We start from the raw sequence: 14,430 nt of genomic DNA on the forward strand, positions 1-14,430 counted from the left end.
GTCATCGTCCACCTTAAGCAAGGCAGATCAATAATTAAATTAAATGTCCCAATTAAGCAAGCCAAAAGCCAAGGCAACAGTGGCAAGGAACCAAATCTCCATCAGCTGACAGAATGGAGAAAAAAAACCTTGGGAGAAACCAGGCTCAGTCGGGACCAGTTCTCCTCTGTGAGTGGATGATTATGATTCAGGCAGCATTACAAGTCAGAAGTCAGACTGGATCAGAAACATTCAGATTATTTTTCCAGTTCTATCTGGTTGGAAGTCGGAGTCATTACGCCGGGATGGAAACGAGTTTGTTGAGGATCAGTGCTGATGGCTGTCGTGTCGATGGGGCCTTCACAGGGCTGATGAGGCTGGCACCTCAGGGATGCGTCATGGATGGGTCCAGGCGCAGGTCCACCATCTGATCTGGATATGGCCCGGATCCGGCTGACTTCAGTAAACCTCAGAATAAACAGAAAAACTAACATCAGTGTAGATGCCATTCTTCTTTTGATGTAACGAGTACATCAGGTGTGATAGGATGTGTCCCCGGTTCTGGCTGACCTAATCTATGCAGCCAAATAATCATTTAACTGATTTGAATAATAGAAATGTATAATGCTCTATATGAATGCCAGGTAAAAGAGCGTTTTTGCGTTAGTGTGTCTGCTTCCCGGACAATGTTAGGAAGACTGTTCCAAAGTTTTGGTGCTAAATAGGAAAAGGATCTACCGCATGCAGTTGATTTTGATATTCTATAGGCATTATCAACTGGCCAGAATTTTGAGATTGCAGTAAACGTGAAGGACTATAATGCGTTAAGAGCTCGCTCAAGTTCTGGGGAGCTAAACCATTTAGAGCTTTGTAAGTAGTTAGCAATATTTAAAATGTAATTTTTACAGCCAATGCAGTTTTGACAGAACGGGGCTAATATGGTCATCCTTCCTGGTTCTAGTGAGAACTCAAGCTGCTGCGTTTTTGACCAGCTGTAGTTTGTTTATTAAGCATGCAGGGCAACCACCCAGTAGAGCATTTCAATAATCTAGCCTAGCCTTGAGGTCATGAATGCATGAACTAACTGTTCCACATTTTTCATTGAAAGCATATGTTGTAATTTAGATATATTTTTAAGATGAAAGAATGCGGTTTTACAGATGCTAGAAACGTGGGTTTCAAATGAAAGATTGGTATTAAAGAGCACACCCAGGTTCCTAACCGATGACGAAGACCTGACAGAGCAGCCATCAATTGTTTTTCTGGGTTAATACGTGCAGAGGTTTTTAGCCCAATAATTAGAAACTCCGTTATTTCAGAATTAAGTAGTAGGAAATTACTAGCCATCCAAATTTTTATATCAGCTATGCATTCCGTTAATTTTGTGAATTGGTGCGTTTCATCAGGGCGCGTATAAATATAGAGCCAAGTATCATTAGCATAACAGTGAAAACTAATTCCAAGCTTCCTAATGATATCTTTCAAGAGTAGCATGCACAGGGTGAACAGCAACGGTCCTACTGAGTCTTGTGGTACTCCATACTGAACTTTTGATCAGTATGACATCTCTTCATTTACTGCTACAAACTGATAACGGTCAGATAAGTATGATTTTAACCATGCTAGTGCAATTCCACTCATGCCAACATCATTTTCGAGTCTATTCAAAAGTATGTTGTGGTCGATGGTATCAAATGCAGCACTAAGATCCAGTAACACTAATAGAGCGATACAACCACGATTGAACGATAAGAGCAAATCATTTGTAACTCTAATGAGAGCAGTCTCAGTACTATGATATTGTCTAAATCCTGACTGGAAATCCTCTCAGATACCAGTTCTTTCTAAAAAGGAAAACAGTTGTGAGGATTCTGCCTTTTCTATTAATTTTGAAAGAAAAGTTAGATTCGAGATCGGCCTGTAATTGACTAATTCTCTAGGATCAAGTTAAGTTTTTTAAAAGGTTTGATAAAAAGTTTTTGGTACATATCCTAGTGACAAAGATGATTTAATGATATTAAGAAGAGGATCTATGACCTCTGGAAGCATCTCTTTCAACAGCTTAGTCGGTATAGGGTCTTATGTTGTTGATTTAGATAATTTAACAAGTTTAGACAATTCTTCCTCTTCAATAGCAATGAATGAATGAAAATTTTCCTCAGGGAGACTACAATGCATTGCCTAATGCGATACTGTAGTAGACGGTTGCATAGTTATAATTTTCTCTCTGATATTATCAATCTTGTAAGAAGTTCATAAAGTCATTACTGCTGTGCTGCTTGGAAACGTCCGGTGTTGAATTTTTATTCTTCGTTAATTTAGCCACTGTTTCGAATAAATACTTAGGTCTGTGTTTGTTTTCTTCTAAAAGTGTTGAAAAGTAAGCAGATCTAGCAGTTTTTAAGGCCTTTCTGTATGCAATCGTGCTCTGTCTCCACGAAATGCGAAAAAATTCTAATTTTGTTTTCTTCCAGCTACGCTCCATTTTTCTGGCTGCTCTCTTTAGGGCCCGAGTGTGCCCGTTGTACCACGCCGTTGGACTATTTCCTTTAAGCGCAGTGGAGCAGCTATGTATAAAGTGCTGGAAAAGAGAGAGCCAGTCATTTCTGTTACAATATCGAGTTCTTTTACTACACTATCTGGGATGCTGACGTGATTAAACTGATCAGGAAGATTATTTATAAGCAATCTTTAGTGGCAGAAGTGATAGTTCTACCATATTTATAACATAGTTCGCTTTGCAACCATGGCTAAATGAAGTATACATGAGATTAAATAATGATCTGAGGTGTCATCAGTCTGCTGCAGAATTTCAATGGCATCAACAGTAATTCCATGTGACAATATTAGATCTAAAGTATGATTACGACAATGAGTGGGTCCTGACATGTGTTGTCTAACTCCAATAGAGTTTATAATGTCTGTAAATGCTAATGTCTAAATTATAATGTCTTTTTCATTATCTACTTGGATATTAAAATCACCAACAATTAGGACTTTATCTGCAGCCAGTACTAACTCTGATAGAAAATCAGCAAATTCTTTGATAAAATCTGTATGGTGGCCTGTAGACAGTAGCCAGCAAATGTTAAACGGGATTTATCACTTACGCTAGATAACGTTACAGAAAGCACCATCACTTCAAAAGAATTATATTTGAAACTAGACTTCTGAGTAATACTGAAGATATTGCTATAAATTACAACAATACCTCTCCCTTTTCCTTTTAAACGAGCCTCATGTTTACAGCAGTAATCTTGCGGGGTGGACTCATTTAAAGTAATGTAATTGTATGGTTTTACCCAAGTTTCTGTCAAACACAGCACATCTAGGTTATGGTCTGTAATCTGGTGCTGATGGCTTGCTGACTGAATCCGTGAGTCTGTGACAGCTATCTTTATTTCACCTTATGACACCTGCTAGATGGTGCTGTGGACCACATGCCACAGCCGATGCAATAATAGAAGTTGACCGATATAGAAGAGACTAACATACCAAGCGCCAAAGATCCACTGGAACATGTTGTCTATCGGATGACATTGACATTTTATTAAATTTTTTTGTACACCAGCCTTATCTGTCTGTAACCTGTGAGAGAATGTTCTCAAAGGAAGGGGAAGTATTGTAAGAGGAGAAATAGACTTAGCCCAAAAGGTCAAACAACTTATATCTCATTACAAATAATTAAAAAATCCCCTTTGTGCCTATATTCTTCTTCACCCACAATTACACATGTACATTTAATAACCACTTGATTCCTGATCTCCCCACACGTTGTTCTTATTTTATTTTCCCACCAAGTGGATGTTTTTTCTATTAATTTTCAAACTTTCAAAGCTATATGATACTGCTATACAAGTTGAATAAATAATACAGATGATGTTATTACTACACAAATAATGATATGTCAAATGCATGCCATATTCAGCTCTTTAGTTATAAAAAGCTATCAATTGACCTTTCGCCGAGCCCCGCCCCCCTTAGTTACTGTTGCTACGTCCGACAAACAAATGGTCAAACACGACCAGCGCGACAGATTGCCATGACGGAAAGAGGTATACCCGTATCACACAATAACTGTTTAACCAGACATAGCCTTAATTTGCATCTAAATAACTTTCCTTGATTGTCTTTCATAATGCACTTACCATAATATTTATTAGGGGGGCAACGGATCACAAAAATCGCGGTTGAGACCATAATATTTATTAGTGGGGCAACGGATCAAATCGCAGTTCAGACCATAATATTTATTAGTGGGGCAACGGATCATAAAACTCGCGGTTCAGACAATATTATGTTTTTTGAGTTACAGATAGGATAGTTTTTCAGATCAGAAAAACAAAACAAAAAAAACTTTAAGTAGCCATTGATACCACAGCCAGCAGACGTATTTATGCTTTGTAATGTTCGACACATTTAACTGGGAGTGGGGCCGTCCACACTGTTTGTGTTTTCGGCTTTGGGAATGGAAAGAACACAACTCCTCCAGACAATCTCTCGGGGTATCTAGTGTCCGATTTACGAACGCCATGGGCGCGCACGCTTCACCATCTTACTAATGTTTGTCGGACCTGCTCACATAGTAACGGTTGCTATGATGTGTGATTGGACAATGGCCGTTTTGGGGGAGGGGCCGGCGAAAGGTCAATTGCCTGCTTACTGGGCACCCACAAGACAGTTAAGCAGTGTGCTATTGTATTGCACTGATTAATATAGACTTTTATTGGCATAAATTGCAACATTATGGTACATAAAATATATTATCAGAGGGTAAAAGCTTGTTGTGCTTTTATTTGTGCACAAAATAAAATTACATAAATGAAGTGTATACATTTTATTAACCACTATATGGCACTGTAATCGATAATCCGAGACTTCGAATATTTTCCTTCACGAGGCTTCATTTCTCCATCCTTACATAAAGGTGTTTTAAAAAACATTCTTTCACACATATTTGACAATTGGAATATATCAGATTGCTCATGATATACTTTTACAAGTTTGTGAATATGTTGAAATAAAAAAGTAAAAAAGAAAAGCATCAGAACCTCCTCTCACAGCCTTGTGCATCACATTGTTTGAACTGCAGCGTACTCATACAAATGTAAAAATAAGTTTGAAAAGGGAAATGCTAATACATGACATTTTGGAGGTATTATAAAAATGTTAGCTAATGCATCATCCCTTGGGGTGTATTGCAACCCCCGGAAGCTGGAAAGGATCTCTGCTATGCCCTCTGCAGCCTGGAGGTGGAACTGTAGTTTTGATCTCTGACCTAAAGCCTTAAACGTCATGGCAATTACATAAAATCTTTTTTCAGGTTCTTGAACTTTATTACTGGTCGTCGAAATCTCCGATCGGCAGGTATTTTTAGTGGGACAGAAGTGAGCGTTAATGACTGGTTAACGTTAGATGTTTTTAGTAACTTCCTGTGAATGTGATGAGGAAGTGTAAACAGCGCGCATGGAGGGCGTGTCTGTGTCATATATGTTCCTGAAGCTGTGATCATGGGGATTTCTCTTTAAAATGTGTCTTTAGTGCTGGATTATGGGGGACGCGGCGGTAGCGAAGCGTCGGGAGCAGCTAACGCGTTGGTCGGGCTCCAGTACAGACAGAGAGCCGGCGGTGCCGCGGAGTCGCTGGAGAGGAGAGACGAGCACCGGAGCTCCTGATGGAGGCAGAACAGACACCAATGAGCAGCAGAAAAAAAACAGGTTTAGAGATTCACCACCACAATAATGGCAAAAACAGAACAAAGGGAACATTTTACTGTTAATTAGTGATATAGTTCCTTGATGTAAACAAACATTTCCGAATAAATCTGTTTCTGTGTTTCTCAGCTTAACTCTTTAATGAAGATCTCCAGATTTAATTTGCTATTTTGGGTGTCAAGGACCATCTGCCATGCAGTGGATTACTATCCTGGTAGAATGTGTTTCCTGGTTATCCATTCTTAATGTACAGTATCAAAGAACCAGCACAATTTGAAAATATTGTTCCTAGACCTGATCGTTGCTGAAGCTAAAGGTGGCAGTTGTAGAACCTCAGAGTAGAACCCAAAATTACATAATATTTGTCAAGTCTAGTAATAGTGTAATACTGTATAGTTTTGAGTTGTCACAATGATGTCAATACCATTCCAGATAGCCTGTCTCTCCCTTTCTCAGGTTGCGGGTAAGGTTTGAGAAGACTGCAGAGTTCCTAGCAGTGTGTGCTAGCGGTGACACAGAGGAGGCAGCCGAGATGCTGAGAGAAGTACGAGTAAAGAATGGAGATGACGATGTGGTCAACTGTGCCAATGCAGATGGAATAACAGCTTTACACCAGGTCAGAATTTTACTGCATTTCAAAGGAGTACTTCACTCAAAAATGAAAATTCTGTTATTAACTAGGCTACTCACCCTTCCAAACCCGTAAGACTTTCGCTCATCTTCGGAAACACAAATGAAGATATTTTTAATGAAAACAGACAGCTTTCTGTAGGCAGTTACTCAACTACCACTTTGACGCTTCAAAAAGTTCATAAAGAGATCGTAAAACTAATCCATATGAATTGAGCGGTCCAAATGATCAGAAGAGACTTGATCGCTTTATATGATAAGCAGATTTAATTGAGGTTTTTATTCACATATAAACATTGATCAGAAAACATTTAAACAGAAGCTCAACCGAACCTGCTTAATGCACAAGAATGGTTCCTGAGGAAGCTCAGACGCACTGCGTAACAGATGAGAATGAACCTCATTGGTTCTTGTGGAAGCTCAAACGTGCTGTGTTTGATGTTTTATATATTTAGGCCTATATGAATGTGCCCTCATTATCTTTAATCAAAATAACTTCCCCTCCCTCTTGCAACAACATCTCTTCTACGTTGACGTGTTTACCGGCCCATGGGCCTGACAACCTGTCACTCACGTGAGATCACAGTAATAGCAAACCACAACGATCCAATCAATTCCCGATGGACAGAATCAAGTACATTTTTCTTGTTCGAGAAGCTGTTTCAGTCAGATAGACTTCAAAAAAGGGAAGAACTCCCTATTTTTATTCATTCAGACTATTGCATCATCTGTTTCATGCTGACTTTAATGTTGGTGCATTTCTGTAAAAATCTGATGGATTGTACATGGTGTTCTTTCCCAGGCCTGTATCGATGGCAGTATGGAGATGGTGGAATTTCTTCTGTCTCAGGGTGCCAAAGTTAACCAGGTGGACAGTGAGGGTTGGACTCCTCTTCATGTGGCTGCATCCTGTGGGAACCTGGAGATAACAGAGTATGTTATGACAGAATTTAATGAAAATGTGTTTAGATTGAGTCTGTCTCAAGGTGTTCTATTATGTTTACCGATTAGCTAGCTTTGAGATTGCTTTGAGATGTTGAGTGTGATTGAAATATGTTATGAGATTAATATATTAATATAGAAACTAGCACAGCCTCAAGGCCCTTATTACTCTTATGAAACCATTATTACTATGACTATGAATTAGTTAATTTAATGTTTAACTATTGCACAGTATTCTGTGATGTATCATGATTAAATGTAGCCTGGCTCCGCCCTCCTGCATACTTCCGCTCAATTTTATTTCCCTTCAGTACTACGTCTGGGTTTGTGGTGTATTCTTTGGTTTTCTCCGATAATTTTTTTACCGGTCCAATCAGCGAACAGAGGGAGTGGCTAAGAACGATGACGTTGAGGTCGTGCGCTAGTTTGAGTATAGGGTTACGTCACGACCAAACGTTAGCGATTGGTTATGGCAGATCCAGAGTGACTCTGGGCAGATCCAAAAGTTTTAAACTTCAACAGAGTACCCGCCTACAAGGAAGTTAACGCTTGTCAATGGAGAGAGGCCAGACTCTCTGTACAAATGAAATGTACGAGAGTCTGGTAGAACCAGGCTAGATTAAATGCACCATATTATATTAAAATATGTAGGCTAGTCATAAAAAATGACATTCAATCCCCTAATTAATAAAGAATCAGCATAAAGGTAGTATAAATAATATTTTTATAAATAGCATCTTTTTACCAAGTGCTTTCAAGGCCAGTATCAACATTATACATACAAATACGTAATTATTTTACATAAACCCATTATAATTCTTTTTGTTTTTCTTTTTTTTCCCCTTCAAAGCTTTTTAATTTTAAAATGTTCATGGTAAATAAAAAACACAGTGTATATTTTTTATAATTAAAAAGTGTATCTATGATTTTTATGTGAGGATCACTCCACTCAATGGGTCTCATTCATGAAACATTCGTAAATATACGAGTAAATATGTGAGTGATTTGCGCGTAAAGAGACATTCCCGAAAATTCTTCTCCTGATTCACAAATACTTCGTAAACGTCAGATTTGATAGTGAAATGTGTGTGTGGGTTAATGAATTCCAATCAGTCGTAAATGGGACGCGCGTGCACGCTCATTCTCTCAATTACCATAAATCCCGCCCATTAAAACCGACTGACAACTATATGCATCATATTATGACACGAAACGAAGGATTTCAACGTGTCTTCTCAAAAGCGAATGAAGAAGAGAAATTTCTCAGATGCAGAAATTGAAGTTTTATTATCAGAAGTTCATTCAAAACGCCACATTTTATTTTCAAGCGTAAGCTAGGCTACATAGTGGCGTATCAGGTCCTAAAAAAAATGATTTTTTAGGTAATAATGCTTTAGGTAAAAATGCTTGGCAGCATATTACAGATGCAGTTAATGGAGTTTCATCTGTTAATCGAACAGTCCCAGAAGTGAAAAGAAAATGGTTCGACATGAAGCTTGACTGCAACACTTGTTGTGACTTGCGGACTTGTAAAAAAAAAAAAAAAAAAATGAATAAACAGCTTTAATATTAAAAAAGAAAAAAAAAAAAAGAAAAAAAAAAGACTTGCGGACTTGTGTTCCGTTTGCAGATGCTACTGGCTCTCGTAATAAAAGTAAAAAGAAAAACCGTATGTAGGCCTAATTACTATAAATAATATTTTTTCAAAATGCTGTGTAAATATGTACCCGATTAAGGTGAATTAATATGCAGCTTATTAATGAGAAAAACGTTCGGATGTTAAACGCACTATTTACGCGTGGCTGGGAGCAGGTGTAGATTTCTTTCGTACCAACTAACATTTGGAAAATACGAACATTTTAATGAATCCAAAAATTTACGCCAGAACCACTTTACACACGATTTACACAAAAATTCGTTCTGCTCGTGTTTCATGAATGAGACCCATTATGATTTAATGAGCCAATTGCACTTTCACTTATACCTGCATGGCTTAATATCTGAAATATACACGTTACTGGCAGAATAAACCAGGTAGCCAGACAGAGACTGCAATGGTTGTTTTGCGGTCCTAAATGTGGGTTTTGCGGCTTCTTTCGGTCAAACACAATCTGAGTAATATTAAATAATTAGTATTTTTGTAAGTAAAATATCTATATTTAAAACTTTATAAACCATAATCACTGGCTCAACTTCGGGTCAGAACTCGACTCTCTTATAAAAGCACATACGGAGTTGTATGGATTGCCTTTATGGTTGATAGATGCACTTTTTGAGGCTTCAAAAACTCTGCCTCTATTCAATGCCATTACAAATCTGGGAACAGCCAGGATAGTATTTAATATAACTCTGATTGTGATACTGAAGTCATATACAACTTGGATGGCTTGAGGGTGAGTACATTTTCATATTAATCTATTCCTTTAATAATTTTTCATGATTTAAACCAGTTAATGTACATTTTTTACCAGTCCTATATTAAAGGTGGCATCAGTAGTTTTTGAAATACACTTCTGGCCAATGTACTCTACTGGCTCTACTACTACCCCAAAAGGTATCTCGCTCCTAATTTGATACCTCCACCCCACACTTGCGTATACGACCGCAACCCAGGCAACGACTATGGCGGAATCTGCTGTACCTGCCACTGCTGGCCGAGGGTATGATGTCATCAATAAGTGAAAGCAATGTGTTACTATGGTAATCCATGTCGAATGTGTTTTGGTAGTAATGTGTGTTTTGGTAGTAATGTGTGTGGAAGACGACGCTCAACACCCATCCCAAAAACAAACTTATCATGTTCAACTCGATAGCACGAGCACAACGAATATTTTACAGCTATAAAAAGATTAGGGGGTTATATCGATCACTAAATGATGAACCAAAGGAAACAAACATATATTAGGAGTATATTATCTTACGTTTCAGACATACTTTGGGAGCCGATGCTTGAAACAGACAGTAGAGGAGGTTTAGACGCTCAAGACTATGGTGTGGAAATGAAGTGTCTTTTTCATAGCTGAAGAGAACGACAATATGATCGCAAATGAAAATACAAACAAAGATGACACACAAGCATATTCAAGCAATAGCCAGCATATATTAGTTCTGTGAAACAAAGCTAAACAATGTTAGCCCCTTACTGCTGATTGGTTACAAGTGTTTTTTGGTACTCGGTCCGACACAGTTTTCAGAAGTGTTTTTCAAAAACTACTGATCCCACCTTTAAAGACACAACTTTTGATTAAAACATTATTTTATTAAACAAATCCATTAAGTGACATTCTTCTAGAACTTTTTGACTTTTAGAACCTGGAGAATTGTCCACAACAAATTTTCGAGGGCCCCTTTTCCAGTTGTTTGTGATTTAAAGGAATAGTTCACTCAAAAATGAAAATTCTGTCATCATTTACTCTCCCTCAAGTTGTTCCAAACCTGTATGACTTTCTTTCTTCTGCTGAACACAAAAGAAGATATTTTGAAGAAAGTCGGTAACCAAATGACTGATGGACCCCATTGACTTCCATAGTAGGAAAAAAAAAAATACTATGGATGTCAATGGGGACCAGCAACTGTTTAATTACCAACCTTCTTTAAAATATCTTCTTTTGTGTTTAGCAGAAGAAAGGAAATCATACAGGTTTGGAACAACTTGAGGGAGAGTAAATGATGACAGAATTTTCATTTTTGGGTGAACTATCCCTTTAATGGATAAAGATTAAGGATAAAGATACACACACACACACACACACATATATATATATATATATATATATATATATATATATATATATATATATATACAGTGCTATGCATAAGTTTAGACACCCATGCTAAAGTTGACTAAAAAGAGGAATAAAAAATCATCTTTTGGAAATTGAACTTTTAGAAAAATTAGGAAAAATCCAACCTTTAAGGACACCAATTTTCTTTGTGAATGAATAATGTATCGTAAATAAATAAATGTTCTTCCTTAAAATACAGGGTGCATAAGTCTGGACACCCCTATGTTAAATTCCCATAGAGGCAGGCAGATTTTTATTTTTAAAGGCCAGTTACTTCATGGATCCAGGATACTATGCATCCTGATAAAGTTCCCTTGGCCTTTGGAATTAAAAGAGCCCCACATCATCACATAGCCTTCACCATACCTAGAGACTGGCAGGGAGTACTTTCCATAAGATCATCTCTCAATGCAAATCAAACCAGCTATTAGGCTAACTTAAATAAAACCATGCCAATCTCTAGGTATGGTGAAGGGTATGTGATGATGTGGGGCTATTTTAATTCCAAAAGGCAAGGGAACTTTATCAAGGTGCATAGTATCCTGGATCCATGAAGTAACTGGCCTTTAAAAATAAAAATCTGCCTGCCTCTATGGGAATTTAACATAGGGGTGTCCAGACTTATGCACCCTGTATTTTAAGGAAGAACATTTATTTATTTACGATACATTATTCATTCACAAAGAAAATTGGTGTCCTTAAAGGTTGGATTTTTCCTAATTTTTTTAATTAAGGCATTAAGTTCAATTTCCAAAAGATGATTTTTTATTCCTCTTTTTAGTCAACTTTAGCATGGGTGTCTAAACTTATGCATAGCACTGTATATACAGTGGGGAGAACAAGTATTTGATACACTGCTGATTTTGCAGGTTTTCCTACTTACAAAACATGTAGAGGTCTGTAATTTTTATCATAGGTACACTTCAACTGTGAGAGACGGAATCTAAAACAAAAATCCAGAAAATCACATTGTATGATTTTTAAATAGTTAATTTGCATTTTATTGCATGACATAAGTATTTGATCACCTACCAACCAGTAAGAATTCCGGCTCTCACAGACCTGTTAGTTTTTCTTTTAGAAGCCCTCCTGTTCTCCACTCATTACCTGTATTAACTGTACCTTTTTGAACTTGTTAGCTGTATAAAAGACACCTGTCCACACACTCAATCAAATAGACTCCAACCTCTTCACACTGGCCAAGACCAGAGAGCTGTGTAAGGACATCAGGGATAAAATTGTAGACCTGCACAAGGCTTGGATGGGCTACAGGACAATAGGCAAGCAGCTTGGTGAGAAGGCGGCGCAATTATTAGAAAATGGAAGAAGTTCAAGTTGACGTCAATCTCCCTCGGTCTGGGGCACCATGCAAGATCTCACCTCTTGGGGCATCAATGATCATGAGGAAGGTGAGGGATCAGCCCAGAACTACACGGCAGGACCTGGTCAATGACCTGAAGAGAGCTGGGACCACAGTCTCAAAGAAAACCATTAGTAACACACTACGCCGTCATGGATTAAAATCCTGCACCGAACGCAAGGTCCCCCTGCTCAAGCCAGCGCATGTCCAGGCCCATCTGAAGTTTGCCAGTGACCATCTGGATGATCCAGAGGAGGAATAGGAGAAGGTCATGACATGTGGTCTGATGAGGCAAAAATAGAGCTTTTTGGTCTAAACTCCAATCGCTGTGTTTGGAGGAAAAAGAAGGATGAGTACAACCCCAAGAACACCATCCCAACTGTGAAGCATGGAGGTGGAAACATCATGCTTTTCTGCAAAGGGGACAGGACGACTGCACCGTATTGAGGGGAGGATGGATGGGGCCATATATCGTGAGATCTTGGCCAACAACCTCCTTCCCTCAGTAAGAGCATTGCAGATGGGTCGTGGCTGGGTCTTCCAGCATGACAACGACCCGAAACACACAGCCAGGGCAAAGTTAAGGAGTGGCTCCGTAAAAAGCATCTCAAGGTCCTGGAGTGGCCTAGCCAGTCTCCAGACCTGAACCCAATAGAAAATCTTTGGAGGGAGCTGAAAGTCCGTATTGCCCAGCGACAGCCCCGAAACCTGAAGGATCTGGAGAAGGTCTGTATGGAGGAGTGGGCCAAAATCCCTGCTGCAGTGTGTGCAAACCTGGTCAAGAACTACAGGAAACGTATCATCTCTGTAATTGCAAACAAAGGTTTCTGTACCAAATATTAAGTTCTGCTTTTCTGATGTATCAAATACTTATGTCATGCAATAAAATGCAAATTAATTACTTAAAAATTATACAATGTGATTTTCCGGATTTTTGTTTTAGATTCCGTCACTCACAGTTGAAGTGTACCTATGATAAAAATTACAGACTTCTACATGCTTTGTAAGTGGGAAAACCTGCAAAATCGGCAGTGTATCAAATACTTGTTCTCCCCACTGTATATAAACTCAGTTTCTAAGATTTTATTATTTTACATGACTTTTCCAGGTCTAGAAATCACACTTTTAAAACGAGGCTTCCTCATATATAAAGGTTTTCCAAGACCATAGGAATACTCAAAGCAACAAAAAATCAAGTTGTCTTTTTTTTTTTTTTTAAGAATGTTTTAAAAAAAACATTTTAAGTCATCTTGAGGTCCCCTTGGAAGTTTGCTGAGGCCTGGTAGTGCGCCCTGACCCCCTGGTTAAGAACCACTGTACCTTACATTACAAAACAATGCTGTACAATGAAAATAACAATCTTCTATTGTGGCAGTGATGTCGTGAACAGCTGTCGTGTTTAATGTAATAGCTTTTACTAAATCTTGGCGCTGCTTTTTTGTATTATACTACTATTCATGACAAGCATTTTAAAGGTAGCACTGAGACTGAAAGTTGAATTGCCAATAGAAAAATTATAAGTTGCTTACATTGTGACAGTTTTTAAATGTGTTTGCATTTGTGGACAGAGTTGTGTGATTTACGGGGTTTAAGTTATTTTGAAATATTTCTACCTAATTAAGTGGTAAAAGTAAATGGACTGTTGTGAATGTTATGAACCCCATTAGTATATATTATACTGTGCTTACTGGTACTGTCACTCAGACATTGTACAACTTGACTGTAGTCCTTGACTGTAGTTTATTGACTGCTATAAACTTTTAGGCTCATTCCAGAGTTCACAATTTAAGATTACATTGGTGTTTCAGATTTCTGCTCCAGCAGGGTGCATCTCTCTGCTCAGTGAACTGTGATGGTGATGTACCACTGGACATTGCAGAGGATGAGGCCACAGAGACACTGCTGCAGGAACACACATCAACACATGGTTAGACAACACAACATTTGAGATGTCACATCATGAATCGTGTATGGCAGGGTTTCTCAAACTTGGTCCTGGAGGGCCACTGTCCTGCACAGT

At 38.3% G+C, this 14,430-nt stretch overlaps 1 protein-coding gene across 3 annotated transcripts in view; it reads left to right on the plus strand.

The window, feature by feature from the left end:
• The first annotated feature begins 5,202 nt into the window (after window positions 1–5,202).
• Window positions 5,203–14,430, plus strand: part of ppp1r12c (protein phosphatase 1, regulatory subunit 12C) — a 28,673-nt gene continuing 19,445 nt past the window's right edge. The window contains exons 1-5 of one of the 3 annotated variants that reach the window (XM_079884127.1): window positions 5,203–5,231; window positions 5,521–5,696; window positions 6,150–6,309; window positions 7,126–7,256; window positions 14,219–14,337. In XM_079884127.1, coding sequence (XP_079740253.1) covers window positions 5,530–5,696; window positions 6,150–6,309; window positions 7,126–7,256; window positions 14,219–14,337 — 577 coding nt within the window. In that variant the 5' untranslated portion in view covers window positions 5,203–5,231; window positions 5,521–5,529. Of the gene's footprint in view, window positions 5,347–5,413; window positions 5,697–6,149; window positions 6,310–7,125; window positions 7,257–14,218; window positions 14,338–14,430 lie in introns of those variants that run through there. The other 2 variants (XM_079884126.1, XM_079884128.1) reach the window with 2 other exon arrangements.

Source organism: Squalius cephalus, assembly GCF_949319135.1.
Source record: "Squalius cephalus genome assembly, chromosome: 10".
NCBI classification, from domain to species: domain Eukaryota; kingdom Metazoa; phylum Chordata; class Actinopteri; order Cypriniformes; family Leuciscidae; genus Squalius; species Squalius cephalus.